At 37.1% G+C, this 25,468-nt stretch overlaps 1 protein-coding gene across 3 annotated transcripts in view; it reads right to left on the bottom strand.

Moving 5' to 3' along the window:
• Window positions 1-23,143, bottom strand: part of CCDC141 (coiled-coil domain containing 141) — a 227,171-nt gene extending 204,028 nt beyond the window's left edge. For all 3 annotated transcript variants that reach the window (XR_007454356.1, XM_049615429.1, XM_049615430.1), the window contains exons 1-2: window positions 22,905-23,143; window positions 20,194-20,316 (exon numbers count right to left, since the gene is read on the bottom strand). Coding sequence is in view for 2 of the 3 variants with exons in the window: in XM_049615429.1 (XP_049471386.1) it covers window positions 20,194-20,316; window positions 22,905-23,006 (225 nt within the window). In the remaining variant the exon portion in view is untranslated. The remainder of the gene's footprint in view (window positions 1-20,193; window positions 20,317-22,904) is intronic.
• Between the last annotated feature and the right edge of the window lie 2,325 nt (window positions 23,144-25,468).

The raw sequence follows: 25,468 nt of genomic DNA, 5'->3' as shown, positions 1-25,468 counted from the left end.
GTACAGGTAGAGTCACTAATGCATGGAAATAATATTTTTGACCACTAAACTGAAGATAATTAACTTAGGATACTTGACCGCAAAGAATGAACATTTCACAAACTTTTGAGAATAGGAGACAGTTAAGTTCGATTATTTTGGTCAGTCTCTTGCAAATAACATCACAGATTGTTTTGGTGTTTGCTGTTCTTTTTAATGAGAATATTTTATATTTTCATTTCTGCCTATCCAAAACCCGTTAGGCGTCAGGTCCTAATTCCATTGCTGCCTCCTGCATCAAATTCTTGTGTTCACCCCAGCCATTTCTCTGATGCAAGAGTAATGAACAAGCCACCACCTAATTCTGGCTAGGCAAACCTAACTGCACATGCCTGTTTGGTGGTGTTATCACCCTGCTTTATTCGTTTGGGCTGCCCCTAATCCAAACTGGCACACAAATGGCAGAACTAGATTTCTGGTTGGCTTCCAGTTTGAAATAGAAGCTGCAGCTAATGGGCTGCTGCAAACCCCATGGGCCACAGCTGTCCTGAGTGGAAACAGCCTCTAACTGAAAGTTAGACAAGGCCTCATTTAATGAAAAATTCTTGTGACAGCTCTAACTTTCAGGGATTTCTGTGCTAAAACCAAGTTCGTAAAATATCAGATGATTGTGTTGTTGCTACGAAATGTCAGTAACAATAAGCAATAACAGAAAGAGGCAAAATTAAGAAAACCAACTTAGGGGCACCTGGGTGGCTCAGTCATTTAAGCATCTGACTCTTGATTTAAGCTTAGGTCATGATCTCAAGTCATGATCTTGGGGTTTGTGAGATAGAGCCCCACATCGGGCTCCGCACTCACAGCATGGAAACTACATGGGATTCACTGTTTCCCTCTCTCTCTGCCCTACCCTGCTCATGCATGCACTCTCTCTCAAAAATAAATAAACTTAAAAAAAAGAAAAAGAAAACAAAACAAAACCAACTTGAAAAATTCTGACATTGTACTGAATCAGTCGATTTGGATTTTAAAAAGTAAGCTTTTTCTTAGGGATGAGCACTGGGTGTTGTATGTAAGAGATGAATCACTGGGTTCTACTCCTGAAGCCAAGACTACACTGTATATCAACTAACTTGAATTTAAACAAACAAACAAACAAATAAAATAAAAAGTAAGTTTTTTAGGGGGCAAAGGGGTCACTTTTCAACCAGAGTTCTTTACTAAGGTACCATAAAATCCATTCACAATGAAAATGCCAGAACAACTTTACCCTTCAAAGTTACAACTTAGTCTCTTTATAATTAAATGTAAATGGAACCAGATATTTTCTTTTCCTCAGTTTAGTGTCGAACAATTGTTGTTCAAAAAAGATTTCTTTCTCATAGACCCAATAAAAGATGGCATTTTAAAACAGATTTTTAAGTGTACCCAAAAGTTCTACATTATTTTTCAAAACTGTATTTTCTTAATTTTTCCTTCTCAGATATTTTACATGTAAATGACTCTTCCATGTCTGCTCTGTGAAATGAAGTAAATAATGTAATTAGAAGTAATATACAGGTGTGTGGATTAGATTATTAATTGTGGCTTCTATTGTTTGTGGAAGTTGTCTTGGATTTGTTTAGATTTACTACCTTTCCCTAAGAGTTCTGTAGCCTTTTATGTTACTGAAAAAAAACAGAGTTCTGAACGCTTATCAAGAATGCCATTGTGTGTTTTACTGGAGAACTTGAACTCTACCATGTTTGAATAAAAAACAAAAACAATAACAAAGAGAATGACACATTCCCTAAGACTAGATGAAAGCTAGAACATTGGGAAGTTTTTGTACCAAAAAGAAGGATAAATAAATATGAGTATGAAGCTAGTATTTGTACACAGGATGAAGCCAAAGTGGAGGAAAGACAAAGCTACTTCTGGCTTGAAGAGTCAGCCCTCTGCTCTGGCCCAGAAACTCTTCTCACACCACTTACTCCCACAGCCCCATATTTCACGGTTGACCTTAAATTCCACCTTCACTAAGAAACCACTCCAGCTGAATTAATTTCCTTTTTTCCCTGAATTTGCCTATCAACATCTTTCATCTGGGGACTTAGTTAATCATCCAATGCCTCGATGTTGTGATTTCATTGTTATTTAATTGCTTCATGGGTCTACCAGGGTCTTGCCCTTTGTTATTATACATTATAAGTTGCTGGAGGCCAAGGATGTCTTTCACATTTCTTTTGTGTCTCTCTACCCCCTAAAGCCAAGCATAGAGTCAGGAACACAGGAGACAGGGAATCTAGCCTGAAAGAGCAGAACCATCTTGATGCTACTGCGACTTGGTTCCTGCAAATCCTATAGGATCCATGGCCATAACGTTGCTAAGAAATTATTGAGTGGTCCTTTTCAGTAAGCTGAGAAGTTACTCATACCATCCTTATAACTCTCCCAAATGAGTGGGATTTTATAGTACAATCAATGACCAATGGTCATGCGAAGTATAGGTATGGCACAGAGGCACACTCCTGGAGTTGGAGTCCAGCTCCATTGCTTCCTAGCTTTGTAGCAAATGACTTGTGTGTACATTAGTTTCCTCCTCTGTAAAAATAATAATAGTTACCAATCATTTAACACTATGTGTGTATCCCTGTTCTAAATTCTTTTAGTGTTTTAATTCATTGAATTCTCACACCTACCTTATGAGGTAGGCAGGCACTATTATTATACCCATTTTACAGATGAAGAAACGGAGACAGAGAGAGAATAAGTAACTTTCCCAGAGTTACAAAACTAAGCAGAAACATTGGGATACATATTCAGGCAGGCTGTGTGCTTACATGCTAAACTTCTTTTTTCCTATGACACAGTCTTTGCAGACAGTACCTCTTTATTTTTTTTAAGTTTACTCATTTATTTTGAAAGAAAGAGAGATGGGACAGAGAAGGGGCAGAGAGAGAGAGAGAGAGAGAGAGAGAGAATCCTAAGCAGGCTCTATGCTGTCAGGATGGAGCCCCAACACGGGGCTCGGTCTCATGAACCATGAGATCATAACCTGAGCTGAAACCAAGAGTTGGGCACTTAATAGACTGAGCCACCCAGGCATCCATACATGCCCAACTTCTAAGGTTGGATTACCTCTCATAAAATTTATCTCATATGTTATGTAAAGGATTAAACCAATTAATACACCTGAAACATTTAATATATTTAATTTATTGAATTTTAAAAAGTGGTTGACACATAATAAGCACTCAACAAAAGTATTATGTATACATTTAGGTCATGATTTAGGCTCCCAAACTCTTAAATGAATTTAGACAAAAATTATCCAGATAATACCTTAATATGTGCCAACACAATCTCTGCCCAGAGGAAGCTTGCACTCTTATGAGAACTGCATACATATGTAAAAAAATTAAGCAAACTAATGTTAGAAGTGATACTAAATTTTGAGCAAGAGCCCAGTGGCGCTGCAGGTTGCAAATTGCCCTATTTACAGACAGTCTTAACTCATATGGTCTACATAATTACTTTTAACAGGTATCCAAGGCAACTCTGGTGTAAATATTCATAAACTACACTTTAAATACATTCATTATACAGGCTGCACTCAAACAAGTACCACATTAGGGTATAAGTCTTTGCATATATAATGAGGTGCTGATTGAGAAGTGCAATGGAAACACATAGACAGAGATGGCCTAAGATGGGGCCGGAGCTTAAGGAACACTTCCCAGAGGAGGGGGACTTAGCATTCCAAAATGAGGATATCAATAATGTACTCAGAAACTCATCATCCAGCTCAGTTAAAAGAATGATGACACAAATCAGAAAAACTTATAGTATGAATATTTTATCACTTCCACCATTTTCTCTTAGGAGCCCAAATATTCTGTACATTAATAATTGAGTCTCCTTAAAACCCTCAGAACCACTGTGAACAGGAAGAGCAAGGTATGTGAATACCCTTTAAATTATCACTATTTTTTTTTACCCACTGTCCTTTTATGCATGTTTCTTTTGTTAGTACACAGAGATGACCGGTTCCTAAAGTTATATAATGGGTACATGTATTCATTCCTTCCGTGCCTGATTTATTCACTCATTCTACAAACATTTACTGAATATATATACCAAGAACAGTGGTAGGCCTTACAGATAGAAATATGTTCTAAGTCTGATGAAGAAGCCAAAAATGAAACATATAAGGGTTTTCCATGAAACGGATCTAAAGTAGAAATATATAGGCCACAAATTTACAGAAAAGGCTCAAAGGAGAGCATGGTCAATAGCATAAATGGGGAGCCCTCCAGAAAGCTTTCAGAGAGCAATAATAACTTCCTCCCAGTCCAATCTAATGACAAATGCCTCAAACCTGTTGCTGCTTCTAACACTATTCAATACTTCTGTCTCGAAATTCCTTTTCCCCAAACTTTTGTGATGTGTCCCTGAATATTTTTGCCTCTAATTTTGCATGGCCCCTTGTCCCAGTTCCATTGGCAGCACTTCTGTTCAAGCACATTAATGTGATTGTTTAATAGTAGCTGTTTCTTTTGATTTGGGCCACAGCCTCTTATTCCTCATTGTGCATCAGAATTTCTGCCCCAAATCTTAAAAACATACAAGTGTCCCAGCCTTCCTTTGCTTCTTCATGTTTGAAACATGGATATATGAATCCTGTGTTTTCTTTTTAAGCTTCTAGGCAACTCTGATGCCATCCAGGTTTAGCTACCTAATGAGGTCTTCCTTCCTCTTGTCCCATGTGGAGATTGTTTATTTTCATCATTCTCTCTCCCATTGGCTTCCTGAATTGCCTAGAGTTCTAGGCCCGGAAATAATCATCAGACTGAGAATGACCGGAATAGGAAGTTACCATCCCAGACTTCTTCACCAAGGATACCTTGGGATCAAATCCACCATGACCATTTGGAAGCTCAAAACTGCCTCATATTCCCTGGTCCTTGGTCACTTGTGTAAGACCTTCTAGTCATCTATCCTCTTTGTACTCTTACTCTTACTGTTCCTCTATCCTTCCAAATTCACAATTGTATCTCATGGAAATTCAGATTCAGAATAAAATACCCTTCACTAATTCTCACACTCCACTACTTAAGTGAAAGTTTCCCATTTCCCCTAAACCTGGCCTTTCCCATCTTAACAAAAACTTCTCAGTCAGTATCACCCTCTTGCTGCAAATTTATTGGAGAAATGGCTGATTCTTTCTATCTCTGATTCTTCTCTTCACATTCATTCTTTAAACAACTGCAATTTGGTGTTCAGCATCAGTGTTCCCCTGAAACCACTCTAGCAAATGATATCACTAACCTCCAATCTGTCCAATATAAAGAACATTCCAATTCAAAATTGCATCCCTTTTCAAATAGCCAAAACAAGCCTGAAAAAGATAAACCAAACTGGAGGCATCATGATTCCAGATTTCAAGCTATGTTGCAAAGCTGTAGTCATCAAGACAGTGTGGCACAAAAACAGACACATAGATCAATGGAACAGAATAGAAAACCCAGAAATGGAGCCACAGATGTATCAACTAATCTTTGATAAAGTAAGAAAGAATACCCAATGCAAAAAAGACAGCCTCTTCAACAAATGGTGCTGGGAAAACTGGACAGCAACATGCAGAAAAATGAAACTGGACCACTATCTTACACCATACACAAAAATAAATTCAAAATGGATGAAAGACCTAAATGTGACACAGGAAACCATCAAAATCCTAGAGGAGAACACAGGCAGCAACCTCTTTGACCCTGGCCGCAGCAACACCTTTACTAGACACACCGCCAAAGGCAAGGGAAACAAAAGCAAACATGAACTATTGGGACTTCATCAAGATAAAAATCTGTACAGTGAAGAAAACAATCAACATAACTAAAAGGAAACCTTTGGAATGGAAGAAGATATTTGCAAATGACATATCTCATAAAGGGTTAGTATCTAAAATCTATAAAGAACTGATCAAACTCAACACCCAAAAACCAAATAACTCAGTGAATAAATGAGCAGAAGATATGAATAGACACTTTTCCAAAGAAGACATCCAGATGGCTAACAGACACATGAAAAGATGCTCAACACCACTCATCATCATGGAAATACAAATCAAAACCACAATGAGATACCAGCTCAGACCGGTCAGAATGGCTAAAATTATCAATACAAGAAACAACAGGTCTTGGCTAGGATGGAGAGAAAGGGGAACCCTCTTGCAATGTTGGTGGGAATGCAAACTGGTGCATCTACTCTGGAAAACAGTATGAGGTTCCTCAAAAAACTAAACATAGAATTATCTTATGATCCAGAAAATGCACTTTAGATATTTACCCAAAGGATACAAAAATACAGATTTGAAGGGGTACATGCATCCCAATGTTTATAGCAGCATTATCACAATAGCCAAACTATGGAGAGAGCCCAAATGTTCATTGACAGATGAATGGATAAAGAAGATGTGGTATATATATATGGAAATATTAGTCATCAAAAATAATGAAATCTTGCCATTTCCAATGATGTGGATGGAGTCAAATGTATTATGCTAAGTGAAATAAGTCAGAGAAAGACAAATACCATATAATTTCACTCATATGTGGAATTTAAGAAACAAAACTGATAAACATATGGGAAGAGGGGGAAGAGAAGAGAGAGAAACAGACCACAAAACACTCTTAATAATAGAGAACAAATTATGGGTTGACAGAAGGAGATGGGTAGGAGATTGGCTAGAGGGGTGATGGCTACTAAGGAGGACACTTATTGTGATGAGCACTGGGTGTTGTATGTAAGTAATGAATCACTGAATTCTACTCCTGAAACCAATATTGTACTGTATGTAACTCACTAAAATTTAAATAAAAATAAATTAAATTAAATTAAAAATTAAATTAAAAATAAACAATAAACCAAAATGGCACCCTTTTGGCAAGTATGTAACAATAGCAGTGGGACATCTATTTTTCTTATACTATAAGCTTTAAAAGTTTGGGATTATCCTTGATTTTTCCCTTATTCCTTATGTAAAATAAATTATCTGATTCTATAATATTTTATAATTTTTTAATTCATCAAAGTATTTCTACTATACATAATATATGGTACTGTTACAATACAAATTTTCAAATTTTATTCTCTTTACTCTTACACTCAGAATTCTAAGTTCCAATATCTATTAAAAGCCTCCGTATACACCTTATAACCCCAGTGATTTTCCACCCAAGTCCACGCTACATATTGTTATAAAGGTAATCTTTCTCAAACTTAATTTTTACCCAATATTTCCCCTGCTTTAAGAACCCTCTCTTTGCCACAATCAAATCTAACTGTGTAGCCCAGCATGTACTGCTTTCCAGCCCAAGCTTCCATCATACCAGTTTAGTCTCATCTCTTGACATTTCCTTGCAGGATTCTTCACATACCATGTGTATCTTTCTTATACTTGTCTCAACAGCTTTGCTAACACCTTTCTCTGATCTGAATATCATTTTGACTCCCAATTCTTGCCCATCACTTCCTTTGAGATTCAAATAAATACTCTCTTCTATTGCGCTGATGACTCTTGCATGAGCCATTTGTCAGTACTTCGTACATAGTTTTCCATATGTTATCTGGCAATGATTACATTTTGAATATTTATCCTACCTCTTTAAATAAAGTGGAGTGGAAGTGACATATAGTGGCATAAACCATTGTAGGACTTGGGCAAAAGCCACTATTGGATTTGTTTTATCATCTGTTAAATGTGAATATTTCCTACCTCACAAAGTTGATGTGAGCATTAAATACCTAATGCATCTATTATGATGGCTGGCACATAGAATATGATCATTAAATAGTAACCATTATTGCATCTGCAACCTTTTCAAGAGGTAGGGATTTCTCTTCATTTTGTTAACATGTTATGCCCACAACCCTTTGTGCACCCAGTTCTGAGGTGTGTACACAGATTAGGTCCTATAGCTATATATTGGGTTACTAAGTTAACAATAGAAGTTCTGGCAACTATGGCAAAATCCCATTTGCATTTAGCTAGCTTTTTGAAGAAGTATAATTTGATCAATTAAAAGAAATCTCTCATGATGACAATGAATTGGTCAGGATGGAAATTTCAGAATTGAAAATGTCATTTGGTATTCCTATATTTATTTAATCTTTTCTACAAGCCAGTTGTAAGTCTCAGGCAATAAAGAAAGTTTTTTTGTTCTTAGAAGAAAAAAATCCAGAATGTATAATTTTTGTCTTCCTAATTAATTTTTAACACTTTTTCCAGGTGAATGGCTTAGTTCTGGAAAGTAGGCTTTACCAAAGACTTAAATCTTTACCTCATCTATGTAAGTAACGATATACAGATCATGATTCTTTCTTCTTCAAGCACAAAACATTAGCTGGCAATAAAAATTGGTAGATTGGGGTGCCTGGGTGGCTCAGTTGGTTATGTGTCCTACTCTTGATTTAAGCTCTGGTCATGATCTCATGGTCCTGATGAAATTGAGCCCCTTGTTGGGCTCCGTGCTGAGCGTGGAGCCTAGTTGGGATTCTCTCTCTCTCTCCCTTTCTCTCTGCTCCTCTCTAACATGCACATGCACACTCACTCTCTCTGTCTCAAAATAAATTAATAAAACTTTAAAAAATGCTTATGGAACTTATCTGTTTGAAAAAAACTACTTTTTCAAGTAAAATCAATTGCAATACGCACAAAATACATGCACAAATACATTTATGCACATACATATTTTAAAATATCACACTAGGAAAAATATTCCCACTCCCTCTATGACAGTGTGTAATAACGGTTTTACTAACTGCTTTCATAAATTTCCTATTGGAAATAAACTGGCCTGGTTTTCTTTCGTTTCTTGTCTCTGAAAGAGATCTCATTTCACAATTTTCCTTTTCAGGCCTACATATACTGCCTTGGGTATAAGCAGACTTCTCCTGAGCTAAAAAATATAAGTAAAATATTTTGATTCCCAGAAGGTTTATTCTTCTTTATTTTCTAAATCTGCCTCGTACAACATGATATCCACTAGTTATTTGAAATGCGGCTACTTCAAATTGTGATGTGTTATAAGTACAAAAGTACATACTGGATTTTGAAGACTTAATACAAAAAAGATTAAAATGACTCATTCATAATTTTTATAATGATTACATATTAATTGATAATATTTTTGATATGATTGGGTTAATTAAGCATATTATTAAATTAATTTAACTTGTTTCTTTTTACTTTGTTTATTGCGTGAGTTTTGGCAATTTATGGTCTTCAAATAATTGGTTTATTTCCTCTCTGTTGTTGAATTTATCTGCATAGAGTTGTTCATAGTATTCCCATATCATACTTTTAAATGTCTGTGAGGTTTACGGTGATGCCTTATCTCTCCTGCATTAATACTGGTCATTTTTGTCTTCTCTCTTTTTTCCTCTCTTAGGCCAAAGGCTTATTGATTTCATTGACCTTTTCAAAGAACCATTCATCTCTATTGTTTTCCTGTTCACAATTTCATGGATTTCTGCTCTTTATTTTTTCCTTCATTCAGCTTGCTTTGGTTTAAATTTGAACTTACTTTTCCAGTTTCATAAGGTGGAAACTTAGAATGTTGAAATGAAACATTTATCCTTTTCTACCAGAAGTATCTTATGCTCTAAAATTTATATATGGCAATTAGAAAATTTAAATTTACGTATGTTGACTTCCTTGTATGGTTTGTATTATATATTTGTACCTATTGCTGCTTTAATAAGTGTAACACACTAGCAGAGAAGTTTTCTTTTTTCCCCCATAACATCAATAAAAGTTCAGTAGCCTATGGGATCACTGAACCAAAGAATCTCAGGTTCTCAGAAAGCAGTGAGCAATAGCCTTGAATGATTTGAGTTTCTCCAAATACAATTATGTAAAAACTTGGTATGTTTGGAGTTGAAACTTAAAATTTTAAGAAGTGTCATATGAAACAACTTGAGAGCTTATAGTTCTTCAGATTTCCTTGCCTACAGACATAGTAATTGGGCTTTTTAAAAAAAAAATTAGAGAGCCATCGATAAAAATATGAGTTATGGAGTTGGAAGGCAAGATTGCTTCTTTTAATTTCACTGGCTTGACTCTGCCTGAAATTTGTGCCACAGAAGCCCCCTTACTGGTCCTCTGCACTGAAACCTGGAGCTTTGGTTTCCTCACTCCACTGTGCACTTCCCACCATTGGGTCTGCAGGACCAGCCAGTGGGGAGAACAGAGGGAGGAAAAAAGCAAGGCAAACCATAAGAGACTCTTAACTATAACAAACAGAGGGGTGATGGGGGGAAGTGAAGGAAAGATGGGCTAAATGGGTGATGAGCATTAAGGAAGGCACTTGTTGGGATAAGCACTGGGTGTTGAATTAATAAATTCTACTCCTGAAACCAATACTACACTAAATGTTAACTAATTTGAATTTAAATAAAGTCCTAAAAAATAAAGTTTAAATAAAGTTCTTTAAATAAAGAAAAAAAAAGCAATGTAAATTCACCACAAGCTCTGAGACAATAATTCCTCCGGTCAGAGAGAGGTTTCCCTCTCTCAGAGGTTTAGCACCTGCCTGGTTGCCTCCACTTTCTCCATCATGATTAACTCTAAGGGACTGCCTGGGCTGGGGAAGAAAGAAGAGAAAAACAAAAAGCAAAAACAAAAGCAGGGTATTTCCTCCCTTTCTGTCTGACCCATAGAAGTCCTCTTTTTATTGCTTAGACGTGAAAGAGAAGACTTTCCTAGAACCTTTTCTGTGCACATCTGGTGCATACTTGAGGATGTCAACTTGCCTTTGAATCTAAGCTGGGCAATCGTAGAGGGAGAAAAAAACAACACTGCTGGTTTGGTGGTATTTGGAATCCTGATCTCTTTCCTTAATCTACTGACTAGCTCTTACTTTTCAGCATCCTCAGCACACACGCATTCTGCCAGGGTTTGTAGCTGCATTTAATGAAGGTATCGTGGAAAGTATTTATTCTATCTTGCCTGGAACTGGAACCAGTATTCCATTTTAAGACAATTTTTTAAGACAAAAATGCGAATCTCATTCAAGTCTCTGAACTTCAAATATGTGGTAGGAGGGAGATAGAGGATACAGGTAATTTGGAAGACTGGGCTAACCACAGAATCAGAAGTTTGCCTTTTATTCTCCTAAGGGCTAATAGCTTCATGAATTTGTCATGAGAATGATATAGCCAAGCCATTTGAAAAACTCTTGAGTTTTACACATTTACACATTATATCTAAGACAAAGTCTATATGTAGAAAAGATACATTCTTGGGTAAGTACAATATATATTTGGGCCTTTTCTAGAGCAGAAGGATCTGTTGCCATCTGTATAGAATGCAAAAGGGATATTATTACAGTAACATTTAAGCTAGCTCAGCAGTAATGAGTATTGAGAGTAGGGGTGAGTGGGTCCTGTGCTACCATCTTATCTCTGCCATCCCTTATTGGTGTTTCTTAAACTGTCAAGAGTTTGGTCCTGTCAGTTCAAATCTCAGACCAAGACCCTTTTTGTGATAACTAGTAAGGCTATGGGTTTTACTTTCAATGAAAAATTTTTGTTTGTAGATTTATATTTTAAAGAAGCACTGTTTTCTAAATAACTAATAGCTTGGAGATCACAGGCCTATGATCTCGAAACATGCTAGGTGTGATCCTAACTTTTGGCCCAGATTTCAAATAGGAATGTATTTGGTGACAATTAACAAAGCCAACCAACATTGGGTTAAGCATCTTGTATCACAAGAAGCCTGGGACTCAGCATAATCGTCCACAGGATGAAAGAAGCATAAACAATTAATTTATAAACGTATTCCCTTACTGTTGGACATTGTTTTGTTTCCAATTAAATTATTCCATTAAAAGCATGTGGAAAGATGCTCAATATCATAGCAAAATCACTTTCATATCTATATCTTTACCGGTGCTTTTATTTCTGAGGAGAGATTCAGAGAAGTGAGGTTGCTGAGTCACACAATGTAAGCACTTTACATTTTTAATGCAAGTTTCCAAAATGAGTGTGTCAACCCAAATTCTCACCAATAGTAGGGCAGAATGCCCCTTTCCTCATATTTTCACTCATTAGATATTATAAATATCTTGAATTTTTAATGATATTATTAGGCAAATCATGGTTTATTTTTTATTATTATTTAGTTTTGCTTCTCAGGCTATTACTGCTGTTGAACATCCCTTTTACATGGTTTATTGGCGATTTGCCTCCTGTGAATTGTGTATTTTTTATTGATTTTATTGGTTTATTTGTCTCTCTTATCAATATGAAGGATTGTAACCCTTTGCCTTTCATATAAACTGCAAATATATTCTCCTAGTCTATTGTTTGTGCTTTAAATTGGGCTATGGTGTCTGGAAAACTCATCTTCATTTTCATGACAGCCAATATCACTTTCTCTGTCAAGATTCCTTTGGATTCCCTGTCAGTTAGTCATTCTTTCCACACTATACCCATAATATTTTGTGCATATACCTGTGTGCTGAATTATAACTACAAACCTTTTCCTCCTGTTCAAGAAATTATACCAAAATGCTACTCAAATAGAGTAACATTTTAATAGATATATTTTTGAATCTGCTTTCAATTTTCGGAAAGCAAATCATTTATAAGCTTCAGAATTTTCTTTTTGCTTATCATTAGTACCATGACACCATCTTTCATTTTAGCGAAACTTAGTTCCACTTCTAAACTGTCTCCCCATGAAAATCTTGCTTTCTTCTTCTTGTCCCTTTTGGTTCATGACTCCTGACTTCAAAATCCCCTTAGGATACCACACTTGCTGTTACCCTCAGTTCTAGTTATATTTTGCTATGTGACAAATTGCTGCCTATTCTAGTGGCCTAAAATAATTGCTTATTTTGCTCACAATCCTCAACTTGAGCAAAGCTCCATGGGGAAGATTTGTCTTTGCTTCACACAGTTCAGCTGGGAAGCGTAACCAAGCCTGAGAATCAATCTACTTCCAAGATGGCTCAGATGGCTCACTCACGTAAGTAGCAAGTTGGTGGCTGTTACCCAAGGTCTCAGCCAGAGTGGTTGCTAGGAGCCTCAGTGCTTCTCCACATGGGCTTCTCTACAGTGCTGCTTGACTTCCTCACAAGTTGGTAAGGTTCCAAGAGTGACTATTTGAAATTACAGAAAGTAAAGGCAGCCAGTCTTTTGATACTTGGTCTGGACACTGGCACAGCATTATCTATGCTGTATTCTTTGAGTCAAAGCAGTCTCAGAGTCTGTTCAGTTTTAAGAGAATGGACACAGACTCCAATTCTCAATGGGAGGAGTGCCAATATATTTATGGCCATCTTTAATCTACCATAATCTACCTGGCAATATGGTGAGTGCCTCGTGTTTCCCACAGGCCCTTCAGCTTCTGCTAAGGAGTCAAGCCCAACCTTTACTGCTGAACCAGGGTCAGGGATAAGATAGACTGTCCCCACCCCCAATTTTTTACTCTACAGTCCCTATGCCTACAAAATATTCCACTTTTAGAATTCCTTCCCCTCCACTAAATCAATTCCCATCAACACTTCACTAGGTATTATCACACTCTGAACTGTTGCTTAGCCTGAACTAACAAATTATTTGTGATATTTACAATATTAATGTACCTTAACTCCATGTCTGAAAAGCCTATTGTCATTGACTCTCTGACTTCACTTAAACCAACCTTCTCTTATAAAAACAATATCTTATCACATTGTCCATGGCACTTTCCAATCTAAAGAATGCTATTCAAATTTTATTTCACTCCATACCTCTAAGTACTCACTGGAGCTGACCATCTCAGAAAAGAAATACCCTGTAGACTAGAAAAGTGCCAAGTGAGGTGGGGAAAATCACTAGGAAGTTATACTGCTTCATAATTGTAAGATGGCTTTTTTTGTTTTTTAACAGAAAAAGGTCTCCATTTTCAAAAGTGTAAAAGAAAAATTAAACTGCCTACTAGTTTCTATTCCCCCAGAAATAGTCCTCCAGTGACTTTCTCCAAAATTATCAGTGAAAAATATGACAGGTACTTCACAAGTGTAGAATACTAAGGCACAGATCCCTTTCAGCCATAGAGAAAAAAGAACACTCGTGAACTGTTGGTGGGAATGCAAACTGCTGCAGCCACTGTGGAAAACAGTACAGAGGTTCCTCAAAAAGTTAAAAATAGAACTATAACCAGTAATTGCACAACTGGGTATTCACCCAAAGAATACAAAAACACTAATCAAAAAGATATATGCACCCCAATATTTATTGCAGCTTTATTTACAATAGCTAAATTATGGAAGCAGCCCGAGTGCCTCTTGACAAATAAGGAAGATGTAATATATAAATACACATATATACATACAAAATGAAATGTTATTCAGCCATAAAAAATAATGAAATCTTGCCATATGCAACAATATAGATGGAGCTAGAGAGTATAAAGCCAGTCAGAGAACGACAAATACCATATGATTTTACTCATATGTGGAATTTAAGAAACAAAACAATCAAAGGGGGAAAAAAAGAGACAAACCGAAAGTAAACTCTTAACTATACACAACAAACAGATGGTTACCAGAGGGGAGTTGGGTGGGGGAAAAGAGTGAAATAGGTAAAGGGGATTAGGAGTACACTTATCTTGATGAGCACTGGGTAATGTATGGAATTGCTGAATCACTATATTGTATACCAGAAACTAATATAACACTGTATGCACTATATGTTAACTATGCTGGAATTAAATTAAAAAAAATTTTTTTAAGTATTGGAATTTGAATGGTACAAATTAATCTCACCTCTCTACTGTCAAGATTACAAATCAATTGAAAACTAGACATCAAGGTCAGATACAAATCAAATATCTGCTCTTATCAGGACTAGAAGATGGGTTGATTTGGCTTTTACTTTTTCTTCCTAAAATCTAGTCAATGGGACCTGCCTGTGAAGAGATTTGGGTCTGAGGCACAGACACACATTGAACCACCCTAGAGGGTGAGATGGTGTCCTGCCTCTGCTGGGCAGGGGCTCCCAGCCAGGTCAGCAGCAGCAGAGAGAATAAAGAACATGTAACCCATGGGCAGTCAGGGTCTGCGCTGAGAGACATTGAGGTTGGCTTCCGCATGGCAGCCACTTTTCCTTCTCTCACCAGTCAGGTAACACAGCACCCCCTCACTCCTGTAGAGAAGAGAAAGGGAGCAGGAGTGATGGGTGGAAGAACTTAAGAGAGTAGAATTTCTGACAGAGTAAATCTATCAGATTTGTGGGTCTATGGGAAAATAGGGAAAGAGAAAATGAATCTCCTGTATGAAGTAAACATTCAGGGTAAAACACTGCTATGGTGCAGATAATATAAAATAGGTTAGTCCTCTTCTAATACTGTCCTAAAGGGTTCCATCATATTCTCAACATACATGCTATAAATTTTTCTGTAGTGTATAAATATATATAATTAAGTCACACAGATTTACTTTATTAAAATATATTCTTAATAGACCTTATCAGGAAGGTGAAAAGACAACCCACAGAATGGGAGAAAATATTTGCAAATCCTACATCTAACAAGGGATTAATATCCAGAATATATAAATAACTCCTACAACTCAACAACAACAACAAACCAAACAACCTGACTGAAAAATGGGCAAAAGACTTGAATAGACATTTCTCCAAAGAAGATACACAATTGTCTAGTAAATACATAAAGAAGCTTAACATCATTAGTCATTAGAGAAATATAAATCAAAAGCACTTCATACCTAGTAGAATGGCTATCATCAAAACACAGAAAATAGCAATTCTGGAGAAGAATGTTGAGAAATTGGAACACTTGTATGTTACTGATGGGAATACAGTATAATGCAGCTGCTGTGGAAAACATTTTGGTATTTCTTCAAAAAGTTAAATATACCCAAAATGACTGAAAATAGGTATTCAGATACTTGTGTGCCAATGTTCATTGTAGAACTATTCATAATAGTGGAAAAGTGTTAACAATCCAAGTGTCCATAAATATATGAATGGATAAATAAAATGTGGCATATCCATACAATGAAGTATTATTCATTCATAAAAAGGAATGAAGTTCTGATAAATGCTACAAAATTGATGAATCTTGAAAACATTACATGCTAAGTGAAATAAAGCCCAACACAAAGGACAAATATTATCTGATTCCATTTACATGAGGTACCTAAAACAGGCAAATTTGTAGAGGCAGAAAGTAGATTTGAAGTTACCAGAGAAGGGAGCAATTGGAGTCATTGCTTAATAGGTGCATAGTTTGGAGTGAAGGAAAAGTTCAGGAAATAGTGGTGATGGTTGTACAACACTATGTACAACAATTACTAATGTAATTAATGCCATGGAAATAAACACTTAAAATGGTTGAAATTGCAAATTTTACGTTATATATATTTTACCACAAAAAATTTAAAGACTATATATTCTTAGTAAATAATCAAGTTTACAGCAGAAAATCATGCTATTCCATGTTTAAGGCAAGTTTTAATAAGACTTTTAGCTTTACTACTAATATACTTTGACTATCTCTTATTCATTCATTTCCAGCTAAGTGAATGGAATAGGACAAAAATGAGTATTCATTGTGTGAGGAATTTAGTCATAATCTGGTAACCAATACTTTTATGAGTCAAATCAGAGGTAAAACTTAGTATTTTATACTCCAAAGGGTCATTCTTCACTGAATGCTAATATTGCATATGTATAAATAGACAAGCCAGTGGCCGGAAGTTTTTTTGGTTTGTATCATTCCTTTGGACAATAGCAATGTAGTTAGTTGCAAGACACAGGCTGAGGAGAAGAATATTCTCAGCAATATCCCTAAGGTATTTCCAGTTCCTCTTACCTCCTATAACCACTTAGAAATGTAACGTCGAGAGCAACCATAGGCAGATCTTCACCTGACTTAAATCTGTCTCCTCTTTCCCGAATTTCTTCTTTCTCATTAGAAATAATTTGGGTAAGGTTTGGGAATCTAGATGCCTTTTGGGAGTTAATGTTTTTTCCACATGATTATGCTTTCACCACTGAAAATAGGGAAATATTTTTTCTCTGGACATTCCACTGGAACTAAGTACTATACTGCTGAAAGGAAAATAATATCTTCAGGGTATAAACATTACCAACATTAGAAAAACTCATAAAAATTCTGTGTTTCCAGAAATTTTTCCTTTAGTCTAAATTACTAGGGTTTGAGATAATTTTCAATGGAGGGAAGAAAATTGCTTTTCTATCAAATTAAATATCCAGATTACTCTGATATATCAATTATTAACACAATTGTTATTATTATTATTATTATTATTATCTATATATCATTGAATTTGTCCCCCAACATTTTCTTTTTAGTTGTTTGAGGGTAATTGCTTTTATCATAATTTTTCAAATGAAGAACCTGAGACCAGAGAGGCTAACTGTTATGCCCAAATCAAAGTAAGCTCAGTGCTGAAGCTTACACCCTGCCAACACCCCTTAAAGAGCATTTTTCTTTATAATTAGAACAAATTGCAGAATGCTGTGCATAGGAAAAAAACTGGAATGAACATTAAATATTAAATATTATTGGCTTATTGAACTACTAATGTTCTTATCATTCAAAAGCTCACATTAAAACTAACTTGGATCCAAAAATTTTGTGCTACAGGTTAAGTTGTGCCTACACTGACAGCATAATAGCTAATAAATTGATTAAAATTGTGATCTATGTATTTGCAATATGGAATTTACCTTTTTGTTATTTTAAAAAGGCTTTTGTCAGCCAATCTGGAACAGACTTCAGACTCCTTGGTTTCTTTTTTTTAATCAATCCTCCAATATTGGAGGATGATGCTACCATTTAAAATTTCTTGGGGGGGTGGGTGGCTGAGTTGATAGTTATCGGTGGGGTCAGGGAGGGTACAGGAGATAGACATAAAGAGGTCATCATGAAAATGAGGCCTAGGTGAAGCCAAAGGCCTTTTTACCTAAAACCACACGCAGAGAGGGAGAATGGTCCTATGATCCCATGGCACCTTATGGTAAGATCCACAATGGATATGAAGCTTTGATCTATATCTTCTCTCTTCATTTTACAGTTAAAAAGCCTGATGTCCAGAAGGCTAGTCCATAGTCAGAAGACTGGCATTAAAGGACAACAAAACTTTAAAATCTAGAATCACAAGCACCTTCTGAGGGTGGATCCTGTTAAATGGGAAGCCCTTTTCCAGCAGAGCTCCTGAATGGATTTAGGAATAAAAATTTGAGCATAGTTGCTGTGAAGCTGAACTGCTTTGCCTAAGAGAGCACTCCCCCAGGAGTTGTGTGGGCCTGGACAGGAATAGGGTTGGGAGAAAAGAGAGGTAGCCTAAAAGGTCCAGAATTCCATGAGCTTCCCCACCACTCACACTTCATTAATAGACCAGGAAATGCTGGCTGGCATGAATTGTTAATGGGAACTGGGGAAGGGATGTAGTTTTGAGTCCAAGTTAACTTCAGCAGAAACAGCTGGCAGGTGTAGAAGAAGGAGCTGGGGACACAGGAGACCATGAGAAAGTAAACTGCTGGGGATAAGCAGGAATTTTGAGGAAGTGCTGGATTTCCACAATTCGTGGAATTCAGTTTTTTTGTGTAGCAGTAGCAAGACTTTGAATTTTCAGCTGAATTATGCTAGTTAGTGGTATAATTAGTGCTAAAACATAGATCTTTTGATTCCTGGTTCAATGTTCTTTCACATCATAATGTGTTCTTTTCTTATATACAAAGGACTTCCTGGTGGCCAGGGATTTCTCCTTTGAAAGATAGCACAGAGACCAGAGCAAGGAGCTGTCTAAATAGGAAAATAAATTCTGGATTCTAATGGCTCCCTCCTTCAGTACTAATTCTTTCTTCAACTTTCCAGTCTGATATACCCAATTACTTTTACTACTGTCCAATCAGAAAACCACTGTCGGTATATATCAGATGCAGTTTATATCTGCTTCTAAATCTAGGAAGCAAGTATAAAATCCAGCCTAGATGTTCAAAGAAGCCAGTAATATTAAAGTACTAAAAACACAGAGTCATTTCAGGCTGCCTAATCAACCCTCTTTGATCTTAGTGAAGACATTCATTTACCTGCAAGGGCTATTACTCACAGGGCTGGCTGCATCAGAGCTCTGTCCTTAGAAGGGGACACCACTTGGGGTTTAAAGTGACTCTACCTGTCACTGCCTTGAAATTCTTAATAATTTGATTTCCAAATTTGTGTTTTGTAAGTAAAGTTCACTGGGACAACAGAGGAAGTGCTGGAGGATTGGAGTCTTATCTCACATGGGGTTCTGCCTCCTAGGGAAAGTCTCTTTGCTATCCTGTCTGTTCCCCCGCCCTTGTTCAGTGACCTCTGCCATCTGCTTGGTGGGGTCAGGGCACAGTTGGGAAAGGTTGAGATCAGGCCCACACCCTGTGCACTGAGTCATGGCCAGGGCCCAGAACCTGTGAGGCTATGCACTCGCCCAACACGTATCCCATGCCAGAAGGAGCTAGACATTAAATAGTAGATCAAATACAATATGACAGGTCAAGAAAAAGCATTTTCTTGCTTTTTGAACGGAGGTCCACCTTTTTATTTTGCACTGAGCTCCACAAATTATGTAGCTGGCCCTGAATAGATACCTTATCTGGCAATCTCAAGATAATTTTATTTTTAGATTCTGAACTAAATAACCACAATATATATATGGAATAATAACTCTAATTTTACTAAAATTATTATTTGGTTTCAAGAACTCTTAATATTAAATACAAAATCAGATACTTTCAATAGTTCAACAGAGGCAAAATAAGCTTCTATATTATTCTTGCCAGCAGGTATCATTAACAATAAAAAGTTTGGATCTGTTGTTGTGATTTGACAGCATAATGGATGAAATGGAAAAATGATGGAATTTTTTTTTTTCACTGAGACAGCCAGGAAAAAAAAAAATAATTATTTCTCCACAGTGAAATATTATCACTCCATATTTTCGATCACATTTGGGGAAGGGTTTTAAAAATCTTGCTACCACTCTCCAATGATGGTATTTGCTCATAAATAACTATAGAGTTTTTCCATTATCTATGTGGCACTATATTAAAATGGCCATAGGCCAGTGATGTCAGAGAAATCAAGAGGAAGTATAAGAAATAGCTTTTTATTTCTTTTTAATTTTGTACCTGCTTCACATTTTAATATCTTACCTTGAGCTTGGCCAAAAGAAGTTCATGATCATGAAGAAGTTTTTTGGTCTCATCTTGACTGCTACCAATTTCTAGAAGATTGGGCTGTGATTCAGCCAACTGAAGTTGTACCCACTTGCCACACTAAAAATAAAAATGAAATAAAATGTACTTTCAATTCCTCTTGTTCCTTCCCTTTTCTCTTTTTTCTTTCTTTTTTAGTTTCAGTTATACTGTGAACACTTTATTCTTTTCATAGAAATAGGCCTTATTTAAATTGAAATCTAACAGGTTTAAATTTTTTTTAATGTTTATTCATTTTTGAGAGACAGAGAGAGACGGAGCGCAAGCAGGGGTGGGGCAGAGAGCGAGGGAGACACAGAATCTGAAGCAGGCTCCAGGCTCTGAGTTGTCAGCACAGAGCCTGACGTGGGGCTCAAACTCATGAACTGGGAGTTCATGACCTGAGCCCAAGTCGGCTGCTTGGCTGACTGAACCACCCAGGCGCCCCAAAATCTAACAGTTTAAAATAAATCCGTGCACTGGTTTTTTTTTTTTATTCTTAGGGTAAATTCTTTTGGCATATTGTATTTAAGTTGAAAATTGCCAAATGACGAACACATGCAGTAGATTATTATTGAAAAGCACAAAATTACAGAATTTGTGACACAATTGTACATTCTCTCTCTCACAAGACTTAATACCATAAAAATAGTGAAATTGCACCTGATCAAGCAGGATGCAAACTTCACCAAAGGGGAAAGGTTTTGTAAATGCAATTTAGGCTGATTAGTGTCTTTACCTTGACCCTGCTCGTTCAACTGGAAAGAATAAACAGCAGATGAAGCAACAGACTTTTAACTTATAGTGAAATAAAAACATAACACTTTCCAACTTTTGTTGTTAAGTAACCAATAATGTGGGTATGAAAATGTCAATAAAATTAGATGTGTCTGACAATAGCCATATGAATGCAGCCAGATTGTTTTCCACACTTAGGACACTTCCACTGCTCCAAAATGTAATTCACCACTGCATTTCCTGAGGAATTGCTTTTCTAAGAAGCAATAACTGATGAAGCAAGGGGAACTACTAACAGGCACGTGCACTTGGATAAGCAAATCGCTGAAGAGAAATGAAAAAAAAGAACGTGTGGCCAGTCCAGATCATTAGTGCCTGAGACAGTTTTGAAACAAACCCATACGGATGAGACACAGACACTTCTATTCCTTTCTACTTTGAATAGCTTGAGATTTATTTGATATGGGGCACCAGTGAGTTAAAGAAGTTGTGGAGGGTAATCAGAGGGAACATTCTTAGAAACACAGTCTAGTTAAAACAAGTATTTCCAGTGTAATTTTAGGGTTTTTTTCCCTGTACTGTCAATTGACCTCTGATTCTCATATAGTTTATTCCATATACATTCTTCCTCTTCCTGCTCTAAGAAATGTTCCCTGTTTGAGGGAAAGAAAAGTTAGCTTTTTTTAAACAATGAGTTTGCCTCTTTTCCCTCATTGCTGAAATTTATAGTTACTCAAAGCATCATAAAATCACATGCAAACGATCAACTTTTGCTACTTCTGCTCCAGGCTTCTTTTCATGTTCACCTATTGCCTTTGAAAGGACTTGAGGGCAAGGTAGTCAGCAGAGGTGCTGTTTACATGAGGGCCAGGTCTCAAGAGCAATAGAATAATGTTGGTAGGAACACTTTACATTCAGTGCTTCTATAGTGAATCGTATCAAGTATAGTGCTCAGTATCAAGTGCTGCTTTCCTGTTACAAATTTTCATATTAACATAAAGTTTGCAGCAACTACATTAAACTGAAAAGGACTCGGTTCGGGCTTCTAACAAAGGCCAGAAAAATCATTCAACTCAGGCTGGTGAGGTCCTGGAAGTAACTCGCTGGTGAGCACCAGCTTGTTTGCCCGGTTTCCTTCATTAAACACTGAATTCCTGAGGTAGTGAACTGTCTAAATGCAAGCAAAATTCTTCAGAGACTTTTGCGGGACATGTTCATAGGAAATAAAAATGATGGATATCTTCTTCAACCTAAAGGCATGTGGCCATCGTTGCAATCAGCAAATTGTTTGACATAAAATATGCAATAGCCTTAAGCCCCAAGTGGCTTCCACCTCCTGCTGTTAAGGGCAAATTTGACACATGCCCTTTGCACCTTCCTTGGCAGGGTCTTCACGCCCCCAAAATGTGTTAAGAATTTTCTAGTGCCTTCCCCATGTCAAAACCAATGCTGTGGAGGGCACATATCAGAGCCTCTTATTAGGTGTTCCCTGCCCTCCATCATGCTCAAAACAGTGCCACTCCCTGTCTCCTGGGACCGACCTCTTCCCTCCTTCATCATATCCACGCTCAAAAAATCACAGACATTTTACTGGTCCACTTGACTCTCCAGCCTGGTAATCATGAACTTGTAGTCATGAGTACCTTGTCTTTCAAAGTCAAACTGAAAGTACATGGCAGAGGTTTCTGATTTTATTTTAATTAAGTTGCCCGCAGATGTTTTCCTACTAACTGAAAGAGAAACTATAGTTAAGTAGCTGAGACTTAGAGGTTTGTTTCTGTTAGTTGCCAATTTAAGAAAGCAGGAAGATGTACTTGCTGTGTTATTTTCTATATGCTGTGTGCTGCCGACTGTGTGGAATGTTCTCTAGGATTATCAACACACAGCACAAAGCCAACAGCCACGGAGAAAAAAGAAAGTTTTTACCTTACCTTTACGACAGCTATAACAATTTTGGAGTCTCCGGCCTGAACAGCTACTGAACTGACTGTCGTCGTAGAAAACTCCACACCGGGACTTCCTCGGCTGGACATGGTACTTCAGAACCAGAATTTATACTCTGGACAGGCTCTGGACAGAAGTGTGTCTGCTGGTCATTTCAGAAGGCAATCACTGGGGTTACTTGGATTCATTCAGGGAAAGAGCTCAGCTTGCACTGATTACTCTGCCAAAAGGAAAGAACAGGAGGTTAAAAATAGACAACCCCATTGAGTTTATCACGAGAGAGAGAGAGAGAGAGAGAGAGAGAGAGAATGGGAAAGAATCGCCACACCCCTAGAATGGTAACACTAAGTGCCTGTTATTTTTGCCATTATCTTAAATAGGGAGGGCATTTTCTAAACTCTCTGCCTATCAGCTGATGCTTGATAGCAAATGGAAAAAAAAAAATTACATCCTGACAATTCAAATTAGTTTTGCCATTGACTCTATACAGTTACAGTGGACTTTGAAACCAGCCAGTCATGGACCTGAATATTAATCTTTTTAAGATTTTTAAGTCTTCCTTATGCAAAGAAAACCCCCAAAAATGTACTTTAAAAATAAGTTCTAGAATTTGTTTTGGGATTAAGCCACAGAACTGCTTGTAATTTTAGATCAATTTGATTTTCTAAAACTTAATGTCTTTTGTCAAATGAAGTTTATGCAGCATGGTCACATTTTCTCAGAGCTTCATATATCTTAGGAACATTTTAAAAAAATATTTCAATGAGCAGTTATCAATAGATATCTACCATTTCAGGATTTCTCTGTGACTAGTGCACTCCACTGAGCAGCATTTTGAATTCAGTTATCACAACTACCTGGGAGTAATATATCTTGCTATATCACCTTTTAATTACAGCACGAAAATGTTTTTTGTTTAATTAAAGAATAACACTGTATATTGTACAAAATTTTTTTTTTAAAAAGGATAACAACATACTTTCAGGTTTGGTTTTCATTCTCCCCCCACCACCTATGCAGCTTCAAATCAGAGCTAAGATCAGCAGATTAATCCTATTGCTAGAAACCCAGCGTGTGCCACAAGTTGTCTGTGGTATTAAACAGCAGCTGTTGGATTCCCTGTCAAAGAACAGCTGAAAATAACACTGAAGTTTAGGTCAGAGGTCAGATGCGAATACATCAGAGATACTGACTCCAAAGCCGCTAGAGCCATTGGAAATCTCTGGGACAAAGCCAGAATGGAGGATATAGCAATAAACAGAGTGAAACAGAGTCTGCTCACTGTTTAAACCTTTAGCTCATTTCAAAAGCATGCTCAGGTTCAGGCCTAATGTTGAGAAGACTGACTCAGAGCCATTGCTTTGTTTTGTTAAGGTTCGTGATAATATTCTTGAGTCAAAGTGGGGAAGTGCTTTCACATATACTTTGGTGTTCAGCAGTTATTTTTGTTTCTCAGGACGTGTCATGGCTGCTCTGCAATTATGTAGCCATGACCCAGGTCTCTGGTCTCAGCATCTGCCTGCTGGCCAGCAAAACGGAAACCACGCCTGGATCCCAGGTGCTGGGATCCACAAATTTGTCTGACACCATGAAGGGTGCAGCTGGAACAAGCTTGGGAGAGTAGATACCAAGAGATGCCATGATGTCGAAAATATAAATGATTTCATTTCACGGCAGAGATGGAGAACCAACCTGAACTCTTTGTTGAGTTTGCCTCAGTGTCAAAGGCAGGTTCCTTCCACTTGAGCAGATAGTCCAAACAAACCAAAACAAACAGAGAAAAACCAGTTTTCCACTAATTGCCCTCAAGAAAAACCAAGAGTTGACAACTGTATCACATAATATCCACACCCTAAATTAAAATGCCCAAAGGAGCATTGCTTAAATCACTGTGTACATTGTCAGCCAGAACAGCAAACAGTGAACTGCACCCAAAATACACAGTGCACTTTTACTCCAAGTTAATCTTCTTGTTAGAAACTCAGTGTGTCATAGTTGCATACAGACCCTCAGGAGGCAGAGAGACCTTTTGTCAGCAGGCTGCAAAGACTATGGCTGGGAAAAGAGTGGTTATGTCCATAAAGCCACACTTCAGATGGAGGATTGTGTAACGGGTGTGGATGGCAGGGTGGAATGTGTGGCACCGCTGGCCCACACCAAGGCAAAGGAGAAGAGAGACAAAAAGGACAGAAAACATGGCTTCAAGTCTGATTAATTCCAGTTTAAGGACAAAGGGAATTAGAAATATTTAAGACTTTATTAAAAGATTAATCCAGCCCTTCAGCAGCAAAGGTAGTACTTTTGCCTTTTTATGTATAGATGACCTTTGTTAGGTAGATGGAACAGGCCTGGGGTGTTGCATACAGAAATTGTTTTCTATGTTAGGAGACATGAAAAATAACGCAAACTGCATGCATGAATTTAGGTGATTTTTGACTAATATTTTCAAATTTGAATTCTTGGCTTTAAAACCTTTAGAAGACTTTAATCACTTTTTTCTCTCTGTCCCTTGCTTTCTATTTTCTTCCTTTTTGACTTTTCAGTCCTTTCC

The sequence above is a fragment of the Panthera uncia genome (genome assembly GCF_023721935.1).
Source record: "Panthera uncia isolate 11264 chromosome C1 unlocalized genomic scaffold, Puncia_PCG_1.0 HiC_scaffold_3, whole genome shotgun sequence".
Taxonomy (NCBI): domain Eukaryota; kingdom Metazoa; phylum Chordata; class Mammalia; order Carnivora; family Felidae; genus Panthera; species Panthera uncia.
Note: the sequence above shows the minus strand (reverse complement) of the source record. Positions and strands in the feature narration are given on the sequence as shown.